Source organism: Pelophylax lessonae (assembly GCF_965119305.1).
Source record: "Pelophylax lessonae genome assembly, chromosome: 7".
NCBI lineage: Eukaryota > Metazoa > Chordata > Amphibia > Anura > Ranidae > Pelophylax > Pelophylax lessonae.
Window position 1 is genome coordinate 193,282,332 of NC_138774.1, and position 25,217 is coordinate 193,307,548.

The 25,217-nt window shown below is 42.6% G+C and overlaps 1 protein-coding gene across 1 annotated transcript in view; it reads right to left on the minus strand.

Moving 5' to 3' along the window:
- Positions 1-638: 638 nt before the first annotated feature.
- The window catches only part of KCND1 (potassium voltage-gated channel subfamily D member 1), a 187,998-nt gene continuing 163,419 nt past the window's right edge, over positions 639-25,217 (minus strand). Inside the window, exon 7 of the mRNA XM_082262822.1 lies at positions 639-1,462. Within this exon, the coding sequence (XP_082118948.1) occupies positions 1,261-1,462 (202 nt within the window). The 3' untranslated portion in view covers positions 639-1,260. The remainder of the gene's footprint in view (positions 1,463-25,217) is intronic.

The window sequence follows — 25,217 nt, forward strand, 5'->3', positions numbered from 1 at the left end:
GACTATAAAATAGAGAAAATAAGAATGAATCATGTGTTTGTGGAAGCAGCATTGTGTCTTCTTTATATGCTGAGATACCATTGAAAAGTACATTCTGCCAGTTAAGGTTTGGCAAAAAAAGAGAAAATGACTGTATGCAGCTGGAGCTACAGGGTGCCTTGTGACTCCTCTCAGGAGCCTCCCACAGTTCTTGGGAACTCTGCAATTTCTCTTCCTGGATTTATACACAAGCATCCAGTTAGATAGCCAGTCAAAGCAGAAAGATAATAGGAAAACAAGTACAAACTGTATTACAAACTGTGCTTTGGTGCTGCCTGCTTTTACCCTGCTGTCCTATGTACAGTACCTTACAGCAAAAATGGCGATATAGACAAATTAGACGGTAGATGATCATCTGTGGGATTAGGTGGGGATCAGAACTAGTTAGAGCTATATGACAGTTTGAAATGTATTCTGCTAATAGCATACTGATCCATGATATAAAGGCAATACTAAGGGGGTATCTACAAAACACAAAAGCGTACTCTATACCATGTCTGTGTGTGTGTTATCCATACGACCAATCAATAGTCGAATCCTAGCTAACACCTAATCATTGTTTAAGTTCTTTGGCCAAATATTATATTCCATCATCAGGACATTTCAAGCCATATTGGTTGATGCCAGCTGCACCTAATCTGTGCCACACCAACGTCACTGGTTCCTATTAAAATGATGAACCCAGAGAACAAGTAACTTCGTAATTTAGACTTTGTCTCTAGGATCCTTCAGTCATGGCTTCACCCCTATTTGTGAAGATGACGTAGCTGAATGAAATGAATAATGAAATGCCTAGGTATGTTTCTAATGTGCTTTTTAATACCCCCATTATGTTTCATTAGGACCAACCCCTCTATGACCCTTTTTGAAGCACAGCCTTCATTGGTCTATTAAGGTGCTTGCAAGGGGTGTCAATCTGTATTTACAAAATGGGGAGATTTAAGTTGTGCGATTCGGGCTGATGTATAAGCATGTAGCGAATATATGCAAGGTTTGTTTAAACGGGCGTCATGATCTTGTACAATGTCACTATTGTGCAGCAGCATCTGTGTGTTGGCGACATTGTATTACGCATGAATACTGAGATGTCATTTGTGTCTCCTTCAGCTTGCCACATGGAGATGAGTTGATTGTCTGGTATATTGGGACTGTGAGGTGTCAGTATGAGTGTGGTGTCACAGTGTGTTTGATACATCACTAGTTCCGGGTGAATACCAGACCCTACAAGCTGGAAATCCTGACAGTCTCCTGGTAGTATCTGGCAGTAACACTGGAATTCCTCAGGATGCCAGGACTAGGTGACGATGGCTCATCCGGTGTGTTGGCAGGGGGAGTGGGGATGCTGATGATGGCAGCTGTCAGATCAGACTTTTCACAATTAAGCTTCATGTTCCCGTGCGGTTTGGCGTTGAGGCTGGAACGGCTATGCAGGCAGAGTATAAGAAGAGACAGAAACAAAGCAACGTTAGATGTCTGAACAAAACAACACACAGTGCAAAATGCAAAGCAATGCAGCCAGACACTTATTTAGATGAACTCATTGTTGGCAGTCAGCTCATTTACAGCATGTACCAGGAGGCAAAATATCCCAGGTGAGATTATTGTTCAAAAGTTTTAGAACCACATAAAGCATCTACTGAGGGCAGTTACCCATCTTCTGAGTTAGAGGTATTTTCTTTTCCAATAGTTTTTATTTTAGGTTTTCTGTAAAAAAGAAAAACTCAACAGGTACATTGATTGCAAATGAAGTACATTCGTTGTATATCAGAATAGAAAAATTATTGACATAAGGAAACAACATATTGTCAATATGACCTGTTCTCTGCTCAAAAATCATAAGAGTCCAGACTGGTACACAATGAGAATATGCCCTCTCTGACCCAGTCATGTTTCGTCTCTCCCACCAATAGCATGTCGCAGGGGGAAGAAATGGGGATGATGCTGTGGTGTTCTGAAGAATAATCAACCCCGCTATTAGGGCAGTGTTTCTCAACCTTTTTTCAGTCAAGGCACCCTTTAACAATGATGGACAGTCTCGAGGCACCCTTTAACAATGATGGACAGTCTCGAGGCACCCTTTAACAATGATGGACAGTCTCGAGGCACCCTTTAACAATGATGGACAGTCTCGAGGCACCCTTAAAAAATTATGGACAGTCTCGAGACACACCATTCTAAAATGTAAAAGCTATTCTAATAGTTTTAAATAATGCAGCAACATCCACAAGTCCAAATAGGACACTCAACATTAGAGGTGATTTATTCTTACAAAATACACTTTTGCAAACTGGTACTGACTAGTATTCCAATGTTTCTCTTCTCACTCAGTTTTTCTCTGTCACTCAGTTTTTCTCCATCACTCAGCTAATGTGGCACCCCCGCTGATAGAGAGAGGCAGGGTTGGGTCAAACAAGGATGCTAAGCTGGCGACTGACATCCTCCATATCAACTGATGCCATTGGTTGTTAGGATGCCGGCAGCTAGAAGGTTGTAATGGTGGACAATGAAAACCTGTGGCTTTGTGTAACTAAAAGGCAGGCTTCATCCACATGCCGACATGTATACAATTTTTGGGCAATTTTTAGGGATTTTCCCAAGGCACCCACTGAAGAAACCTCAAGGCACCCCAGTGTGCCTGGGCACCCTGGTTGAAAAAGGCTGTACTAGGGCCCTATGAATGGGGGGCCAATGGGGACAAACAGTGTCCCTGTCATCTTCATCACGCAGTTCATCCCCAGGGTATAGAAATGGGCTCACAATGTACCATATAATACTGCACATGGCCAAATGGCCTTAGAGAACAAAACGAAGGGGGAGAAAGGAAGATAGATAGGATATAAGAAAGAGCCTAGGAGAACAAAGTAAAGAACAAAGTAAAAATAAAAGTGCACTTTATCCTGTCAAGAGAGGCAGTAGTATAAACGTCCTATGCGGCAGCCCAGAGATATTTAATCCATGGGTCCCAAAGGCAATTCTATCATTCAAGATAGCTGAAAGGCATTCATTTAGCATGATCCAGGACAAGTTTGACTTTACTAGGGGATTGCTACAATCTGGCAAAGGTAATTCTAGCCACCAGAAAGATAAATGTTATGAGCCATCTTTTGTGACTTGGCGTCCCCTCCACTAGACGCCTCAGCAGTGCTTGTAATTGTGACTTGAGGTTCACCTGGGTAAGCGAGTAGATATAGTTACATAGTTACATAGTTACATAGTTATTGAGGTTGAAAAAAGACATCAGTCCATCCAGTTCAACCTATTATGTGTGTGTGTGTGTTTGCTTTTAACCGTACATTGTATACCCCTGTATGTTGTGGTCTCTAAGGTGTCCATCTAACAGTTTTTTGAAACTATCAATGCTCCCTGCTGATACGACTGCTTGTGGAAGAGAATTCCACATCCTTACCGCTCTTACAGTAAAGAACCCCTTACGCATTTTAAGGTTAAACCGCCCTTCCTCTAGTTTTAGTGAGTGGCCACGTGTCTTATTGTATTCCCTTACTCTGAATAGTTTGTTCCTTATGCTAGGGTCGCCAGTACAGTATTTGTACATTGATATCATATCCCCCCTCAATCTTCTCTTCTCCAGAGAGAACAGGTTCAGTGCCTGTAGCCTCTTCTCATAGCTGATGTCCTCCATTCCCCTAATTATTTTTGTTGCCCTTCTCTGGACTCTTTCCAGTTCCAGCACATCCTTCCTGAGGACCAGTGCCCAGAACTGGACAGCATACTCCAGATGTGGCCGGACCTGAGTCTTGTAGAGTGGAAGAATAATCTCTTTATTTCTGGAGTGAATCCCCTTTTTTATACATCCCAGTATTCTGTTGGCTTTACTTGCAGCGGCTTGGCATTGCATGCCACTGCCAAGCCTGTTGTTTACCAGTACCCCCAAGTCCTTTTCCATCCTAGACTCACCCAGAGGTTCCCCCCCTAGTGAGTAGCTTGCTTTCTGGTTTTTGGCCCCCAAGTGCATTACTTTACATTTATCAACATTAAACCTCATCTGCCATGTAGTTGCCCACCCCGTTATTTTGTTCAGGTCCGTTTGTAAGGTTTCTACATCCTGCATAGAAGATAATGGCATGCCTAGTTTAGTGTCATCTGCAAATACTGAGATTGTACTAGATATCCCCTCCTCTAGATCATTTATGAATAAATTAAACAGGATTGGTCCCAGGACCGAACCCTGGGGGACCCCACTTTCCACACCCGCCCAATCTGAGTACTCCCCATTAATCACCACCCTCTGTACTCTCCCCTGGAGCCAGTTCTCTATCCAGGTACTCACCTTATGGTCCATACCTACTTTCCTTAGTTTGTACAGTAAGCGTTTGTGGGGAACGGTGTCAAAGGCCTTTGCAAAGTCCAGATACACCACATCCACAGGCTTTCCTTTATCTAGGTGGCAGCTCACTTCATCGTAGAAGGTTAATAGATTGGTTTGGCAAGAACGATTTTTCATAAATCCATGCTGATTACTACTAATTATACTGTTTTCATTACTAAAGTCTTGTATGTGGTCCCTTAACATCTCCTCCAAAATCTTGCAGACTACAGACGTTAGGCTGAACGGCCTATAGTTCCCCGGGATATACCTCGGCCCCTTTTTAAATATTGGTACCACGTTGGCTTTTTTCCAATCAGCTGGCACCATACCCGTCTGTAAACTATCCTTAAAGATCAAGAATAATGGTCTGGCAATCACCTGGCTGAGCTCTTTAAGAACCCTCGGGTGCAAGCCATCCGGTCCCGGTGATTTATTTATGTTAAGTTTCTCTAATTTAGTTCTAAGTCTATCTTCTGTTAGCCATGGCGGCACTTCCTGAGGTGTGTTGTTTAGTTCGGCCTTACGAGCAAGGTTCGTGTAGCCCCCCGATTCTTTTGTGAAGACTGAAGAGAAGAAATGAATTAACACTTCCGCCTTTTCTATGTCCTCAGTGGCCATATTTCCTTTGTCATCTTTTATGGGGCCAATGTGATCTGGCCTCGCTTTCTTACTGTTTATATACTTAAAGAACTTCTTGGGGTTCTTTTTACTCTCCTCCGCTATATGTCTCTCGTGTTCTATTTTAGCCGCCCTGATTTCGTCTTTACATTTCTTATTACACTCTTTGTAATGCTTAAATGCTGCCAATGACCTCTCAGTTTTGTATTTTTTGAAGGCCTTTTCTTTAGCACTAATATGCATTTTTATGTTGGTGTTTAGCCACCCAGGGTTTAATTTTGCTCTTTTAAATTTATTTCCCTTTGGAATGCACTGGTCAATCCCCTTGTTAAGTATGCTCTTGAAGCACTCCCATTTTTCCTCCGTGTTCTTTGTTCCCAGGGTTCCATCCCAATTGATATTTTCTAGCAGCGAGCGCAGTTTTGGGAAATTGGCTCTTTTGAAATTCAGCGTCCTTATATTACCCCTCTGCTTCCTATAACTGTAATTAATACTGAAACTTATTGACCTATGGTCACTGTTTCCTAAGTTCTCCCGTATTTCTATATCCGTGAGCAGGTCTGTATTGTTGGTAATCAGTAGGTCAAGTACCGCATTTTTTCTCGTCGGTGCATTCACCATCTGACCCATGAAATTGTCCTGCAAAACATTTAGGAACTGCCGAGCCTTGGCTGAGTGTGCGGTTCCTTCTGCCCAGTCTATATCTGGATAATTAAAGTCCCCCATTATAATGACGTTTCCCGTCCTTGCTGCCAATCCTATCTGTAAAATGAGGTCCGCCTCCCCCTCCTCCCTCTGGTTGGGGGGCCTATAGCATACGCCCAATATTACCTTCCCCACCGTGCCTTCCCTTTGAAGCTCTACCCATAGGGATTCTGCCTCGTCCTTAGCTCCATTATTAATATCATCCCTCATATTTACCTGTACACTGTTCTTAATATACAGACATACCCCTCCCCCTTTTTTACCCTCTCTATCTCTGCGATAAAGGGAATACCCCTGAATGGTCGCCATCCAATCATGAGAGCTGTCAAACCAAGTCTCAGTTATCCCCACAAAATCTAAGTCCTCCTCAAACATCAGTAGCTCCAGCTCTCCCATCTTGTTGGCCAGGCTTCTGGCATTGGTATACAAACCTCTTAATTTTGACCGGTTACATTTATCCTCATTTGATGTTTTTAGGCTGCTCACTTGATTTTTCCCCATACCCACCCTGGGTATAGGAGCTCCGAACACCCTACCGCTAATGCCCCCATTTCTGCCCTCTGAAACTTGCTTTCCACTGGCTAATTCTACATCTGTACCCTCCCCCCCATTCCCTAGATAATTATAAGTACGGATCCAGAATCTCCTTACTTTTGGGCAGGTACACCAGGTGTGGAACATTGTGCCCTCCAGTCTACAGCCACTAAAGAATGAGGTATTTTCAATCCGCACTAGTTCATTCCTGAGATTCCGCAGCTCTATGGAAGAAAGTGCGCAACGATGGCTATGAATTTCAGGAGTTGTGAAGTCACTCATAGACTCCAATAGTCCAGCTGTTGTTGTCGCTCCCTTTTCTCCCCTGCAGCAGCTTCTTACTGACACGGGGGAGCCAGAACTGTAGGACCATGTGACCAGACCAGATTAAAAATAGGGAAGTAGGCACATCTTTTTTATACAGGTTGGGCATAATAGGTAGGAGGAGGGGGAGGGAACATTATTAAGAATAGGTATAGTTATGCTGCGCAGCTGTCCCAGTTGGTGCGATTTCACTCTAGCAGGTCCCCGACGGCCTGGATGGAGTTGGAAGCTAGCTCTGTTCCTGGCCTGGCGATCTCTCATATTATGTGGTTATCGCCTAGGGATCGCCCTCCCATTTTGTGCCCGGCCTTGTCCCATTCCCTGGCCCTATGGGATCGATTGTCCAAATTACATGGCTTTAGGTCCCTGCATGCCCCCTTGGCCCCCATTCTTGCAAACAGCTGGTTCCCCCCAGGTCTCTCCCCCAGATTCTTTCAGTGGTGGACGAATAAGGGACTGATCCGCATAGCGGACTTTTGTGACCATAGGGGTATCCTCAAACGTCAGCAATTGATTGATAAACATGCCTTGCCTTTATCTGAGTATTTTCGATTTGCACAAATTGATCATTACCTGCGGTCCCTGTCTTGCCGTTCCGACCTGACCACCATGACTTCTATAGAATATTTGTGCCGTAGGCACGACAAACTACAGGGCTATATATCTATGATTTATAGTATGCTCACTGACTCGCCTCTGGAGCTTCCATATATGGAGCAGTGGGAGGCTGATGTCCAGGAAGTCGTGGAGTTGGCGGACTGGCGTGCCATGGCCCAGGAGGCCTCCAGGTCTCTAATCAACACCTCCATCGTAGAGGCGAATTACAAGGTACTCCTGCATTGGTACATGGTGCCAGCCAGGATTGCATCCTTTGTGCCTGGGGCGTCTCCCCTGTGTTTTCGCGGTTGTGGTCAGGAAGGCACGATGTTTCACATTTGGTGGCAATGCCCCAAGGTCAGACGCAGGCAGGGGAGCGGACAGCAGGCAGTCCCCCTATAGTGGCAGAATGGGAGAGCGACTGCTTGCCTCCTTACTTCGGCAACCCAGACTGGTGTGCGCTCTAAGCCGGCGCCTACCTTGCCTATAGGTGGCGCCAGCCCTGTACTTACCTGCTCCATGTAGTGGTTTTGCACAGAGCAACCAAGATCCTCCTCTTCTCTGGTCCCTCGCCGCTGCTCCTGGGCCCTCCCTCCTGCCCCTACAGCAAGCAGCTTGCTATGGGGTCACACGAGCCATTCAGATATGGAGCCATGGCTCAGCCCTGCCCTTCTCTCCTCATTGGCTCACTGACTTTGACAGCAGCGGGGGCCAATGGCGTCCGCTGTGTGTCTCAGCCAATCAAGAGGGAGAGTCCTGGACTGCCGAGTCTCTTAAGCAACATGGTTGGATCGAGATGGGGTTCAGGTAAGTATTAGGGGGGGGCTACTGCACACTGATGATTTTTTATCTTAATGCATAGAATGCATTAGGATAAAAAAAATCCTTCTGTCTTTAGAACCACCTTAAGCTCAATTATTCCAAATAATTAACACATTTATTTAAAAACACAGTATATTAATTTTAACATTCAGCTTTTTGGAAAGTTATTGTCTACCAACATGAACTGAGGTTCTGCCATTCTTCTAATCAGTAGGAAACTTCATTCTGAAAGGAAAGGAACCAGGCTTTGCAACAAGAAATGGTGCAACTTGTACAGCCAAATCAATTCATTAAAAAGTATCACACATACAAAAGGCACCTTCAGTATTACAGGATCATACAGCTGTACCTCCAAGTATTGTAGTGTACCACATCCAATGCAAAAAATGCAATCAGGGATCTTACGTTAGTGAAACAGGACAGAAAAAACAAACAAGAATCAATGTACACAGACATACCATATAAGAGCATTAGGAAGATGACTTCTGCACACGTGGGGCATCGTTTCTCATAACCAGACCACATTAGGCTACGTTCACATCTTGGCGTTGCTATTACAGGCGTTTTTATGGCCATTTTTTCAGGCGTTTTTATGGGCGGTTTTGCAGGCGTTTTACAGGCGTCTTTACAGGCGTTTTTTGTGCAGGCGTTTTTAGATTAACTGTAATCTGCCGAAAAAGAAGCTCATGTACTTTTTTGAGCGTTGGGCGTTTTGCTCGCGGCGTCAAAATGCTCAGATGTGAACAGGGGCCATTGAAATGAATAGGATTTGTCTTGTTGGGCGTTTTGAGAGCTGATCCTAGAGCAGAAAACGGCCCCCAAAACGTCCCAAAACGCCTACATGTGAACGTAGCCTTATGGAAAAAATGAATGTTTTAGTTCTTAAAAAGGGTTGTAAACCTCAGTATTTTTTTTTTTTTAAAAAACGAACACCTGAAAGACAAACACATAATGAGCTAGTATGCATCGCATACTAGCTCATTATGAAATACTTACCTTAGAACGAACCTCCGCAGTGCCGACCGCTCACCTGTCTCATGGGTGACATCTGATTGGCTGGAGCCGCGATGACGTCACTCCCGCGCATGCACTTGGGAGCCGACGGTTACGGCACAGGGCTCTGAAGGAACGGCACGAGCGGCCGTTCCTTCAGAGCGCATGCGCCAGTGATGTCACTGGCTGCATGCAAAGTAAATATCTCCTAAACGATACATGTTTAGGAGATATTTACAGTACCTATAGGTAAGCCTTATAATAGGCTTACCGATAGGTACAACTTGCAGAGGAGGGTTTACTTCCTCTGTAAATGAAACTACTCAAGAAAGGAAACTTTTGAACTAAGGAATATGAATTATTAGATTAAATATGGACCTCAGCTAGGCTATCCCGTATATATCCCCAGCTGAGTCATAAATGCCCAAGATGTAACCTGGAGATTGGGTCCTTTTGGCACATGGTCTGGTCTTGCCCTAGACTTCGCTCCTTCTGAGAGGCGGTGGCATCAACCCTTGGTGAGCTGTGGGATATATTGGTCCCCTTGGACTCTCTGGTCCTTTTGCTGAGCCACTTTGAAGATATAGAGGGGGACAGATATACCAAGCTCTGCCTGACCTTCACCCTGTTTATGCTAGGAGAGAAATCCTACTGAGGTGGATGTCTGGAGACCCTCCTACCCATAGCTCCTGGCGGAGTGCAGTCAATTCAGCTCTACCCCTGTATAGAATTATATACAGTACAAGATTTGGCAGTGTCTGAGGAAAATGGACAAAATCTGGTCAGGATGGATAGATGCGGAGGGATAGATGTATTCTCCTTCTTCCGCTACTGTGTTTTCTGGGTTCCCGATACCTCTACAGCCTTTGATTTGTATGGTGGGGGGCTGGGAGGGAAGGGTTGGTGAAGTCAGTCTATGAGATGGCATGCAATATACTGAGTATCTAGGGGTTAGACTTCTGTTAGGTATGATATGATTAGGGGACTTGCCCTTAAAATTTTTATTTTTTTATTTTTTGTCTGTTTTTATTCTTTGTAACTGAAGAACGATTGTCGTGCACTTCCTTTTTTGCCTGTATCTGTTTCTTTTGTTATACTGCTTTGTTTAATAAAACCTTCTGTTAAAAAAAATATGGACCACAGCTTTCTAAGTCACTATCCTACAGTTTTTTGACCACTGTCACTGTGACTCTAACCCTCTTTCCAGTCTATAGCCCTCACCCGGCTTTATCTCACTAACTATCCAAGTTTATATATCATTGCTGTGTATGTCTGGGATTTGTTTTTCTCTTCTCAAAGATTGATTTATTAGCATTTAGTTAAAACTTTGTGTATTAGCACTGCTTGGGCTTGAATAAGGGGTACACCCTAAAAGCTGGTCCTAACAATTTTGATGTTAGCGCAATTTAAAAAAAATGATAATGAACTTCAATTGCTTTGCTGCCATTCTTCCTAACTTTAGCCACATGGTGGCACTGTGTGTATGTTTTACAAGACCACATCAGAAATGGACTGGTTTATGTACAGTAGGTTGCGGGGTCTATTTCTAAAGAGACAAATGTTACCGGCAGTCACCTCCTTTGGCTGTGTGCTCAAAGTCACAATCCCCACCAGTTATGATTTTCTACCACTGTCCACATTCAACAGAATTTGTGTTTGCCTACTCTCTTCTGGCAAATCTTTTCCAATCGCAACTAAATGCAAAACCTTTTTTTTTTTCATTTTGGAGGGTGAAGAGGGAATAGAATAGCTGTCATCTTATTAGTGTTGTCTGTGTCCACAATAAGAAGATTCACAGGTGACAACAAGGGATACCCACGCTTTGGGGAGATTTTCTCTCACTTCCTGATTTGGCTATTGGACAAGAAGTAGGGGGAAATTTCCTCAATGGGACACAGATGGCATCTGTATGCTCTCACCCATTTCTGTTCTCACTGCTGTACCATCACTTTATTGTGGGGCCCCTCTCTTACCTCCTGCCTGCACAAAGTGCTCCCTCAGCACTGAACCTGCAAATCTCCCTTTTAACTATCACAGCTGTGCACCCCTTTTGTTACCATGCACGTATCCCCTCACTTACATTTCCCTCTACACTTACTCCGTGCCTACCCCCTCCCCCCTCCTCAAAATTCACCCTTGGCCTGCTGTAAGCGTACCCCCACCTTGTATCCCCAATGCCCCTAAATCTAATCCTTCCCCTCTGCTCTCAGTGATGGACACAGCTTCTTCTCATTCTTGACCATAGGGTGGGTTTATAGAACCATCTACTGGAGTACTAAACTAGGCAGAAAAGAACACTGCACTGCCTATTGGGCAATCCTAGCTAGTATAAACCCCCTCTCTGCTATAGGCTGGCCACTTAGTCACAAAGCAGTAGGGACATGTGTTGTGTTCATCAATGAACAACGTTCCTTAACAGACACAGCTTCTTCTCATTCTTGACCACAGGGACATTCCAAAGCAACAGGAGGAGAGGTCCACTTTTTTAAAAGGGCCTACTTAAAAGGGTAACGAACCAAAAAGCACTTTGGAACAATGAAAGGGTACTTTGGGCATTTCCAATCTTTGTAAACAAATTGATCAAGAAAAGGTAAGGTATGATAAGGAAAACCTTAGGAGACTGAGCCGGCTTATGCATGCCAAATGGGACAGACACTTTTCAGCAGCCCTAGAGGTATGCTCAACTTCTAACGTTTTTCGCACTGACATAATGAGTGTGGCCACCAGCGCCTTTTCTTGAGTGGCAACAGAGGCAGAGGGCTCATCCTCATTATCTGAGGAATCGGGGATCAGCCACAGCAGAGTAGGGGGTACCCCAGAAGCACTAAATACCAGCCAAAACCCAGGCTGTTTGGGGAAACACCATGAGCTATCTACACTGTCCAAATGAGGGAGGCCGCATGAAAATTGCACCAGTTGGTCTAGGTGAACTGAAAATTGCTCCAATATGTGTAGGTCAAAACACCAGGGAACTGTGAAATGACTGCCACCATGACACCTTAACAAAATGGCTGAACCAAAATGGCCACCAACTCAGAAGGTCACCAATTTACATAACCCAGGCCATAGAGAAGGACCAAACTAAAATTGCCACCTCGCCAGTCTACACAAACGTGACTGCTGCTGCTTTGTCATAAGCAAAATTACCGCCATGCAAAGGACTCACCAAAAATGGCCACATAATGTCACTAAGGTATCCCGTAGCCACGTATTAGCCATAGGGAGGACCCATGTAGCATAGGGTGGACCAAACTTTTAACATTCAAAACATAAGTAAATATTACCTGTCAGCATTGAGGAAGAGCTCCAAACATGAGTTGACCCAGAATGTAATTAACGTCTAATTTACCAATATATACATACAGTATATATATCTATATATATATACAGTATATCTATATATAGATATATATATATATATATATATATATATATATATAGATATATATATATAAAGTAATATACAGTATATATAGTTTTACTACCCACCTATAAGAATGATACAAAATGTCAGACAATATTAGTCCTGCATATCTACTGTAAAATGGTGTTTTCCTTTAATATTGTATATGGCTGATGACAAGGTATTTCAGTGTTTAACATATTTTCATATATACTTGTCATTTTGTACCTCTGCTATAGTCACAGTATGCTGCATATTTCTTTTATGCTTATATTGGAAATTAATATTAAAAAAGATTGAGCGCAATATTACTCCTGCAAATGCATACAGGAATAAATCAATAATAATAGCCTAAGTGAACATTTTGGAAGGAAACCAGGGAAATCTTTTAACAGAGAAATGGAGGATAAACAATACTGGCCCCCACGTATATCATGGTGATAAACCACTTCCTCAGGAGCTGCCTCTTTATAGGTGAAGTGTGGGATAAATATATAATGCTGCTTGTTATAAAGAAGCATGCCAAAAGATGTCATAATAGTTGAAGTGAGGAAATGGGAGTGAAATGCAAGTTGAAATCCATTCCAACATGCAAGTTGGATTTCGTAAGCCTGCATTTCAGAAAACAGGGGAAAAATATCAGTTAGACATAACACAGCATAAAAAAAAGGAAATGCTGAACAGGATAATCAAGAAAACAAAGGAAAAAACTAGAAAAATAATAAAAATAAATAATTATTACTTACATCTATGAAGTATAAAAGCACTTATTTAAACAGAGCAGTGAATGGGTTAAATTAATATAAAACATTTTTTTAAACAAATTATAATTTAGACCTGGATGGCACTAATGTTCAGTTTTTAACCTGCATTGCTAATTGAACAGATTCCAAAATAATCCAATCAAATGGGACACATTGATTTAATTCCACTTATGCTTTTATCATTGGAGATTCATAAAGCTCTTGATTCTGTGTAGTGGCTGTATCTCTTTTATACTTCTTTGGCCCTAAATTTTGCTCCTTGGTTTCCACACTTTACAATTCTTCTTTAGCTTATGTAAAATATGCTGCTTTTAAATAAACTTTTTCAAAATTCTTTGAGGCAACAGACAAAGCTGTCCATTATCACAAATTCTTTTTGACTTGGACTACAGACTGCTGAGACTCCCACTACAGACTGCTGAGACTCCCACTACAGACTGCTGAGACTCCCACTACAGACTGCTGAGACTCCCACTACAGACTGCTGAGGTCCAAGGGTCGCTCATCATATAACAAAGGGCTGCAGGTTGGGCACCAGGGGTTTAGAAACTGAAAAAAAAAAGTCAACCGCTTAGCTTATGCCTAGCCAGTGATTGGTTACTGTGTGAGAGGTGCTTTTACTAGGGGAAGGCATTGATCCATGTTCCTGCATTGCAGAGACACAGAATCAATACATTCCCTGCTGACAGAACGGTGGGTCCCGGCAGACGTTGAGTCCACCGGACCCGCTGATTGGCTGCCGCTGTGTCTAACCACAGTGGAAGCGAGTCGCCGGTGGCACGCATGTGCACTCTAGACTTGACTTGGAAGTGCAGGATCGCATACTAGGTACGTGATCCTGCACAGCAGAGCCGCCTTGCCACCGTATATTTATAAATGGATAGTATTACATTTAGGACTCCCCTTCTTTGGTGGCATGATATTAGATATATAATCCTTTATCAATTATCATTTGTATGACACATAGGTTCCATCCTGGCCCTTTTGGTGGAGTGGTTTTTCACATGGTGGCCTGGACCCCCCCCCCCCCCTTGTGGCTTTCGCTGTGGGAGCACCTGAAGTACAGTCAGTCCTCTATAAGCTTTTAAATTACATGCGGTCATTGATGTGGTTGTACATTTTTTGTGGGTCAGTATATACCCTATTTTTTTCATCTCTTTTTTTGATCTCTTTAATGTGAAAAATTTCTTATTGAAATGTTTTGATGTATTACAAATGTATTAATGAGAGATATATACATGTACATTTTGAACCATAGATACTGTTGTACCCAAACCCTTCACCCCTGACGAAGAGAAAAACCTTCAAATATCTCGAAACGCGTTGGGTACGCTCTGTCTGTTACTCCACAGATCTTGGGTTATTAATTTACCAACTGTTATATCCTTCTGTAATTCCGCATGATATTTTTATCAATTGTATTTGTTATTATATCTATTTAATAAATATTTTCTACACACTTTTTCATTTCATGCCCTTAAAAGTCTCACCCATAGGGGGTTCATACCAATTTTTTCTGTTAATTAGGGATGTGGGCTTCTTCCAAGTCCTTCAGCAGTTCACTTTTTTGTATATGTAAGAATACGGTCGGCAAGCGGTTAAAAGCGGCATTTTTTTACGCCCAGTGTGCATGAGGTCTTACTGTCTTCACATTTCTTAGCCGATAAATAGTACGAGTAATCAGTGTGATAAATAGTACGAGTAATCAGTGTGATAAATAGTGCGAGTAATTAGTGTGATAAATAGTGTGAAGGTCAGCAACAAATGTGTGATGGATCCAGGGGAACCCTTGGCAGTTGAGTGTTCCTGAATTCACCCAACTAATAGCACCCCACTTCAGAAAATAAAATGTGGGACTTGTCCAAAACTTTCACCAACAGACTTAACACTGGTAACAGAATTTGTCGCTCATTTACCTTCTTCTTCTAAATTGGATATTTTAGCTTTCTATTCGTGAATAATACAGACTGTTCCTTTACATGAGAGGAACCTGTATATATTATTTATGCACCTATTTAAGCTATAAATTTCCTGTAAGACACTCCAAGTACAGTATTTATTAATACTATCATTTGCAGCCTCTCCTGTGTTGGTTGAATGCATGAATTATGTATTAAACTGAGTTCTCTTACACAGGGTGTAAAGCTGAATGGCTTTGATTTCCCGTGTCATATATACAAAATGTTTTCAAATCCGTATATAATTATGTCCAATAAAGAGTCTTAATATGTTAAGACCTATAGGACGTGTTAAGAATTTTAAGTTACAAATGATGCTTCAAGTGTATCTAATCGCTTATGGTGAACTTCTTTTATTTGTTTCCTTTTGGTTAAATATACAGTACAACTGAACACGTTTTGTTATGTCTGTTTAATAGGTGCGAAAAATATCTGTTGATCCTGCCAGAAATGTTGCGTATTGTGACTGTGCACTATGCCTGCTGGCTAGCTCGTATTAGTTCTGGCTATCTATTTGGACCACACTACTCCTTCCCCTATGTTATGGGAAAGAGGAGAGGGGTAGGCTAGGCATGCTGTATTCCAGTCCTAGAGTGATAATCCTGCTTCTCCATAGGGAGAGTACAGTAAATGAATGCTGTTACCCTAGGGCAGGATCACCAAGTCAAAAGAAAGGGAAAAATGCCTGGAAACGGCGGACGAATACAGCCATCACTTCTAAGGACTGTAAGCTGCTATATACACTGCTCAAGAAAAAATTAAAGGAACCCTTTGTAAACAGATCAGATCTCAATGGGGAAAAAATCTCATGCTGGAAATTTATACTGATATGGACTGGGTAATGTGTTAGGATCGAAAAGATGCCACATCGTTTGATGGAAATTAAAATTATCATCCTATAGAGGGCTGAATTCAAAGACACTCCAAAACTCAAAGAGGAAAAAAATGATGCAGCAGGCTAATCCATTTTGCTGAAATTTTATTGCAGCAACTTAAAATAGTACTCAGTAGTTTGTATGTCCCCCACGTGCTTGTATGCATGCCTGACAACATCATGGCATGCTCCTTATGAGACGACGGATGGTGTCCTGAGGTATTTCCTCCCAGATCTGGACCAGGGCATCACTGAGCTCCTGAACAGACTGAGGTGCAACCTGGTGGCGTCAGATGGACCGAAACATAATGTCCCAGAGGTGTTCTATTGGATTTAGGTCAGGCGAGCATGGGGGCCATTCAATGGTATCATTTCCTTCATCCTCCAGGAACGGGCTGCATACTCTCGCCACATGAGGCCGGGCATTGTCGTGCATCAGGAGGAAACCAGGACCTACTGCACCAGCGTACAGTCTGACAATGGGTCCAAGGATTTCATCCCGATACCTAATGGCAGTCACGGTGCCATTGTCTAGCTTGTAGAGGTCTGTGCATTCCTTTCATGGATATGCCTCCCCAGACCATCACTGACACACCATCAAACCGGCCAGGGGCAGACTGGCAACTTTCGGCCCAGGGGGCAAGTACAACCCAGAGGCCCATGATGCAGCAACTCAGCCCCCCTCCCACTCTCCCAATTATCCTCCTGACCCCCCATTCCAAGCTGAAGCCCTGCTCCAGATACTCTCTACTCTACCGGGTTTCTGACCTGGCCAGCAGGGGGAGGTTGGGGGGAGCTGGGACAGCTCGGTTGGGGCTGGCCGGGGCAGAAGAGTCTCAAGTGGGGCATGGAACCGGCCTCTGCTCAGACACAGTTTACACCATCCATGCTGGGGGAGGGAGGCCTGCACTTTGTCCTTGTCTTCATCCCACACTCAGGAATCCTTTAGGCATGTCTGTGGCAGAAGAAGTGCAGCCTTTTTATGGGGCATCAGAGCAGCCCAGGGGGCAATTGCCCCCCTGCCCCAGTCCTACCCTGAAACCGGCAATGCTGAACAATGTTACAGGCAACAAAACGTTCTCCATAGCTTCTCAAGACCCTTTCATGTCTGTCACATGTGCTCAGGGTGAGCCTGCTCTCACCTGTGAAAAACACAGGGCACCAGTGCTGGACCTGTCAATTCTAGTATTCAATGGCAAATGCCAATTGAGCTCCATGGTTCCGGGTAGTGATCACAGGACTCACTAGAGGAAGTCGGGCCCTCAGGCCACCCTCATGAAGTCTGTTTCTGATTAGACATTCACAAAAAACAAAATAAATTTCTAATTACTGACATTTAAGTTCTACAGGCTCTATGGACACCTACCACGATTGTCTTACCTATGTTTAAATCTCAACAACAGAAAGTAAGGATGTAGACTTGACAAGCAGTGAGTTCTTTGTTCATAAAGTACCTTTATAAGTGAGAAAAAGTCCTTTCTGGATCTGCCTATGTCAGAAAAGTGTCCTAGAACAAATGATCTTCAACGCAGGAGGGGTAGTATTGCATCTGGAATTTATGGAGGCGCATGTATATATAAAAAATAAAAATTTGCATAGCAATTCGGCCGGTGATGTACTGGGCATTTGCTCTGTATGAATGGGGTAAAAAACAAATGTTATTGGTTTATTTTCTGTGCTGGTCGATTGTGTTTTATTGATTTAAAGTGTATTTAAAAAATCAAAAATGTTATATATTACAAAAAAATAATGTTTAGGGGTTTATTTCCTGTCCTAGTCAATTATTTTTAATTGGTTTACATTGATTTAAATCAGAAAATACCACATTTGGCCCCTAGATTGTGCTAAGTATCATAGGAAATTCCTATGATAGAAGTACTTAGTACTTTAAACAAAATTATGGAATTTTTTTATATAAATACACCCCAAGGAGTAAAAAAAAAAAGATATTTTACGAAAAAAGTGTGTTTAAACCTTTCCCTACAAAGCTTTATATACAGCTATATATATTTTCACATATTACATTTTAATATTTACAATAGTTATCCTCTAATTACACTGAGTTAGCTACAGAATCTGGGTAATTGCTATGTGTAAGTAATTAAAAGGATGTGTTTAAAACCCCAGTTATGCAGGGCTGATTAAAACAATGTAGAAATCCTTGAAACGTATTAAATCCAAGTTGTGAATTGCCAAGTAATCAGCAATGGAAGATCAGCAATAAACCTGGACTCTATAGTGGAAAGCTGCATGGAGTTATGGGCTCTACACACTAGTTAATGTCTGGACCTGGCACACAGTTACACAGTCATATACTGTAGTTAATCAGGTGGAAAAAAAGAGACATCCATTAGGTTCAACCTATGGAAAAAAAAATTGAAATCTGCATTTATGCTGGCTATACAATTTATCTATTCAATTTCCTTTAGATTTACCTTCAACTATGTAGTGCATGGGCCTTATTGCATGCAAATTTAAGTATTTAGGTTTGACCTCATATTCTATGGTTTTGGTAAATCTAAAATAAAATTGTACAAGACAATTGTAAAATGTACAGGCAGCCTTACAGAACAGCTGTATTTGTGGATTTTGTTTAAAATGCATGTCACTGACAGTGGTATTATGCAATATTAAAGCTCGTCTCCGGGAAAAGGAAAAGAACTTGTTCAGGTCTAGAGGCCACAAAAAGCAGTTTTACTTACCTGATCCTCTGCTTCTCTGGCAGCTAGTGTTCTCCACTACTCCCCTACGCTCTGGCAGTGGACTGTCCCTCTGACCTTATGCATACCTCCCAACTTTTAAACTTGGGAATAAGGGACACTTGAGGGAGGCAGAGACCTGCGGCGCACTATGCGCGCTATGGCAAAAAGTGGGTGTAGTCGAATTTCACAGTGGGAGGGGCTTAAAGGGGATGGTTAAACAAAACCCAGGCTTTCAATATATGTTGGAGGGGCATTTTGGGAAGAGAGAGGACTTGTGCTAGAAGGTGGGGTGGAGGGGGGGTTAGATATGTGTTGGGAGTGATCTGGGAGGGGAGAGGACTTGTGCTAGAAGGTGGGATGTGGGATGTTAGATATATGCTGGGGGTGTTTTGGGAGGGGAGTGGACTTGTGCTAGAAGTTGGGGGAGGCAGATATGTGAAGGGGGGCTCTTTAGGAAGGTAAAGGATTTGTGCTAGAAGGTGGGGCTGGGGGGATTTCAAATCCAACCCACCCTTCTAGCACAAGTCCTCTCCCCTCCAAAAGCTCTCCCTCAGCACATATCCTCTTACCACCGGCCCTGCCAAATCACTCCTCCAAGTGTACATATAACAAAAAAGGGGTAAATATCCTGTGCTATAGTGTCAACAACAGAAATTGCAAAAAAATTATATCAACAAATGACAGCGCAACAGCACTCACTGTATCTACACACAATAATACAAAGAAGACCACTAAAACAAATGTGTAGCGCTGCCAAATAATAAATAATGTGAACCCACCATAAATTCAATAAAATACATAATATAACTACAATCATAAACAACAAATAAATATAAAGTACAAAATTCATATAAAGTGAAGTGTAATAAATACATCCATAAATAAGTGATTTGGAAAGTTCATAAAATATAAATAAATCAATAAATAGATGATTGAAGAAGTTCATGAAAATTTGTAGATCGTGAAAGAACAACCAAGTGCAGTACTGCACGAAACATTACACTTCACTGTATATGAATTTTGTACTTTAGATTTTTTTTTTTATTGTTTATGATTATAGTTATATTATGTATTTTATTGAATTTATGGTGAGTTCACATTTTTCATTGTTTGGCAGTGCAACACATACAGAAAGTCACACAGACATTCTCACACACTCTCACATACAGACCCATACAGCCTCATATACACACACACACACACACACACATATATATATATATATATATACACACACCTCATAAACACATACATACATACATACATACATACACACACACATATACATATACTGTATATACACACACACTCATATACATACACACTCCCATACTCACACACTTCCTCTGCTTGAAGGGTGTTGAATGGGCCATCCTCATCCCAGTCCTCTCCAATCCAGTCAGTAGAAACACAGTTCCCTGCTCTCAGATCGGCAACAGGTGGGCGGGGCCAGAGTTATGTATTGCTGCCTGGGTTGAAGGGCCAGTCCCCACCTCCAGTCCTTGCCTCCAATCAGCAACAGGTGGGCGGGTCTCAAAGTTTGTCCATCTCCTGTGATGTTTTCCAGCCCGCATTCGTGACATCTTCTCTAAGGGCGGGCTGTGGCATACCTGGGATCCCCGGAAGCCCCGGAAGATTTTACCCCCATTCCGACCAGGGGGTATTTTGCGATTCGGCACTGCGTGACGTTAACGGACAATTGCGCGGTCGTGCGACGCTGTACCTAAACGAATTTGGCGTCCTTTTTTTCCCACAAACAGAGCTTTCTTTTGGTGGTATTTGATCACCTGTGCGATTTTTTGATCACGCGCTATAAACAAAAAAAGAGCGTCAACAATATTTTTCCCATTTTTTCATATAAAATTCCCCAAAAAAAAATTTAAAAATCAAAATTTTTTTACTTTTTCGGCCAATTTGTTTTATGCTACCTATGTTTGGTAAAAAAAATCGCAAAAAGCGTATTTTGATTGGTTTGCGCAAAAGTTATCGCGTTTACTAACAAAGGGAAAGATTTCTGTCATTTTTGTTGTTTTTTTTTTAACGTGTAATGGTGGCGATCTGCGATTTTTTTTGCGGTACTGCGACATTGGGGCGGACAGATCGGACCCTTGACTGACATTTTTGACACTTTTGGGGTTACCAGTGACATTTCTACAGTAATCAGTGCTATATATATGCACTGTTACTGTAAAAATACACTGGTAGTGAAGGGGTTAACTTTATTTGGGAGGGAGGGGCTGTGTGTATCCCTAGGGGCGTGCTTTCTACTGTGATTGGCTGGGGCTTGAGCTGTATGGACACTGATCAACGGATCTACATACTAGATCCGAGTGATCAGTATCCTAACAGCAAGGAGAATGACAGGTGGCTTGTTTACACAAGCTGCCTGCCATTCTCCCTCTCCCCCGCCGATCGCGAGTGACCGGCGGACATCGGGTCCGCCGGTCACACGCGCGGGGGGGTCCGTGACCACGCGGGAGCGGGAGCGCGCCTCCGGGGGCGCGCGCTCGCTCCCTAGACCCTCACAAGCTAGTGACGTAGCCCTACGTCACTTTGCCTGTGAGGGGCTGACTGCCGACGTAGATCGGCGTTAGGCAGTCGGCAAGTGGTTAACAGTGTAAATTTGCTGTCCCCTCAAAATAACTCAACACACAGCCATTAATGTCTAAACCGCTGGCAGCAAAAGTGAGTACACCCCTAAGTGGAAATTTCCAAATTGGGCCCTAAGTGTCAATATTTTGTGTGGCCACCATTATTTTTCAGCACTGCCTTAACCCTCTTCTGGGCATGGAGTTCACCAGAGCTTCACAGGTTGCCACTGGAGTCCTCTTCCACTCCTCCATGACAACATCACGGAGCTGGTGGAAGTTGGAGTTCTTGCGCTCCTAAACCTTCCGTTTAAGGATGCCCCACAGATGCTCAATAGGGTTTAGGTCTGGAGACATGCTTGGCCAGTCCATCACCTTTACCCTCAGCTTCTTTAGCAAGACAGTGGTCATCTTGGAGGTGTGCTTGGGGTCGTTATCATGTTGGAATACTGCCCTGCGGCCCAGTCTCCGAAGGGAGTGGATCATGCTCTGCTTCAGTATGTCACAGTACATGTTGGCAATAATGGTTCCCTCAATGAAATGTAGCTCCCCAGTGCCGGCAGCACTCATGCAGCCCCAGACCATGACACTCCCACCACCATGCTTGACTGTAGGCAAGACACACTTGTCTTTGTACTCCTCCTCACCTGGTTGTCGCCACACAAGCTTGACACCATCTGAATCAAATAAGTTTATCTTGGTCTCATCAGACCACAGGACATGGTTCCAGTAATCCATGGCCTTTGTCTGCTTGTCTTCAGCAAACTGTTTGAGAGCTTTCTTATGCATCATCTTTAGAAGAGGCTTCCTTCTGGAACGGCAGCCGTACAGATCAATTTGATGCAGCGTGCGGCGTATGGTCTGAGCACTGACAGGCTGATCCCCCACCCCTTCAACCTCTGCAGCAATGCTGGTAGCACTCATAAGTCTATTTCCCAAAGACAACCTCTGGATATGTGCATGATGTGCACTCAACTTTTTTGGTTGACCATGGCGGGGCCTATTCTAAATGGGACCTGTCCTGTTAAACCACTGTATGGTCTTGGCCACCGTGCTGCAACTCAGTTTCAGGGTCTTGGCAATCTTCTTATAGCCTAGGCCATTTTTATGTAGAGCAACAATTCTTTTTTTCAGATCCTCAGAGAGTTCTTTGCCATGAGGTGCCATGTTGAGCTTCCAGTGACCAGTATGAGAGAGTGAGAACGATAACACCAAATTTAACACACCTGCTCCTCATTCATACATGAGACCTTGTAATCCTAACGAGTCACATGACACCGGGAGGGAAAATGGCTAATTGGGCCCAATTTGTACATTTTCACTTATAGGTGTACTCACTTTTGTTGCCAGCGGTTTAGACATTAATGACTGTGTGTTGAGTTATTTTGAGAGGGCAGAAAATTTACACTGTTATACAAGCTGTACACTCACTTTATATTGCAGCAAAGTGTAATTTCTTCAGTGTTGTCACATGAAAAGATATAATAAATTATTTACAAAAATGTGAGGGGTGTACTCACTTTTGTGAGATACTGTATGTAGTACAAGGGCCTGCCTGACTCGATACACTTTAATTGGCTGGGTAATTCAGGTCCTCATATTATATCTATGTACCACAGAGATTGTACTCAGATTGTAATATGTATGGTACATTCAGAAAGTGTGAAAGGGGACTTCAGAAACCTTTGAGATAGCAGTGAAATGTATGAAAAGTTATAATTACAACTAAATGTATTTCCTTTCTTCACCATGGTCAACAAAAACAGTTCTTCCAAGCTGAACTCCAGGAAAACAGCTGAATACAGAGATGAGATTCATACAATGGAGCTGGGTTATCTTCCAAATGATTTACATTTCTGTCTATTCAAAGAGATTCAGGCCCCATTCACACCTCAGCGTTTTTTAGCTCATAGCTCCAAAATGCTGGAGGAGAAAAAAATCAATTGTTCTCTAGGGAGTTGGTTCACATCTCCACTCCAAGTCATTTGAAGTCAAACGCCTGAAGCTCAAAAAAGTTCTGGAGATTTTTTTTTATTAGCTAAAAATGGACAAATCTGCACGTTTTTGGCACGTTTTAAATTCCATAGAAATTTATGGAAACGCGCGACTGGCATATTTTTGTGCGCTTTCACGCGTTTTGTTGTGCGTTTTTGTGTGATTTTTTGCTCAAATGTAAAAAAGTAAAAAAAAAAAAAAAAAATTAATTAATTAAATTAATAGTAATAATATATGAATAACTAAATATAAAATAAATACATAAATAACTAAAAATCATCATCAATAAATAATACATAAATAAAATAAATATGTAATAATAAATAAATAATAATGAACCCCTAACCTAACAAATTATATTACATAAATTATCAAAATAATAATAATAACATAATATTAATAAAGAAACACCTAAACCCAAACAAAAAGTAATAATAATATAAATATATATAATAATAATTTACTTATTTTGTGTTAGGGTTAGGTTGTTTATTATTATTAATATTATTTTATTAGGGTTAGCTGCAAGCTGTTGCTGGCAATACAAAAATGTTAAAAAAAACAAAAAACAGTGCAGGGTCCCTTTTGGGGAACCTCATGCCAAAATATAAAAAAACAACGGCATGCTATCCCTCCCCAAAATCCATACCAGATCCTTATCTGAGCATGCAGCCTGGCAGGCCAGGAAAGGGGGAGGGGGGGGACGAGTAAGCCCTCCCCTCCTGAACCATACCAGGCCACATGCCCTCAACATAGGGGGGCTCTGCCCCCTCACCCCAAAGCACCCTGTCCCCATGTTAATGGGGACAAGGGCCTCTTCCCCACAACCCTGGGCTGTGTTTGTGGGGGTCTAAGGGCAGGGGACTAATTGGAATCTGGAAGCCCCCTTTAACAAGGGGGTGCCCAAATCCCGACCCCCCATGTGAATGAGTATGGGGTTCTTTGTACCCTACTCATTCGTCAAAAAAAAGTGTCGTTAAAAAAAATAAAAATACATAATTTTTGACAATTTCTATATTCAAAATAAAAAAAACAATGACCCCCCAATGTATGTCCATTATGTATGTCCATTATCAATCATGGGCCTGAAAAAAGAAAGAAAAAAAAAAAAAAGAAAGAAAAAAAAAAAAAGAAAGAAAAAAAAAAAAGCTCCGTCAAACTTTCGGACAGTGGAGCAGGCAGTCTACAGTTAGCCTTCGCCATAGGCTGAGCTTTGTTTTTTCCGGGTCCGGCGATGCGGTGGAAGTCATGATTGATGGTGGATCTACACTGGGGGACTGTTTTTTTTATTTTTTAATAAAGGAATTGTCAAAAAACTGTGTGTGTGTTTTTATTTCTTCTTGACACTTGTTTCTGTTGAATGAGTAAGGGTACAATGTACCCAATACTCATTCACATGGGAGGAGGGCAGGATCTGGGGCCCCCTTGTTAAAAGGAGCTTCCAGATTCTGATAAGCCTCCTGCCCACAGACCCCCACAACAACCGCCCAGGGTTGTGGGGAAGAGGCCCTTGTCCTCATCAACATGGGGACAAGGTGCCTTGGATTTGGGGAGGGGGGTAGAGCCCAATCTGCCTCAAAGCACCCCCCCATGTTGGGGGCATGTAGCCTGGTATGATTGCTTGCCCCACCCCCTCCTTTCCTGGCCTGCCAGGCTGCATGTTCGGATAAGGGTCTGATATGAATTCTTGAGGGGCCCCATACCTTTTTTTTAAATAATTTGGTTTGGTGTTCCTCTTAAAACCCATACCAGACCCAAAGGGCTTTGTGTCGATTGGGGGGGGGCCCACGTGTTTTTTTTTTTCACATTTTTTTTTTATTGCCAGCAATGGTTTTTTTTTTCATTAAGCTGTCAGTGGGGAAGCCTGCTGACAGCTGATGACTCATCTGTTTAGGACGCGGCCCGCTCCTGAACAACTAGCAGCTATTCACTGTGCATTCGGTGCACATCCCGGAGAGCTCCCCGAAAATTTGG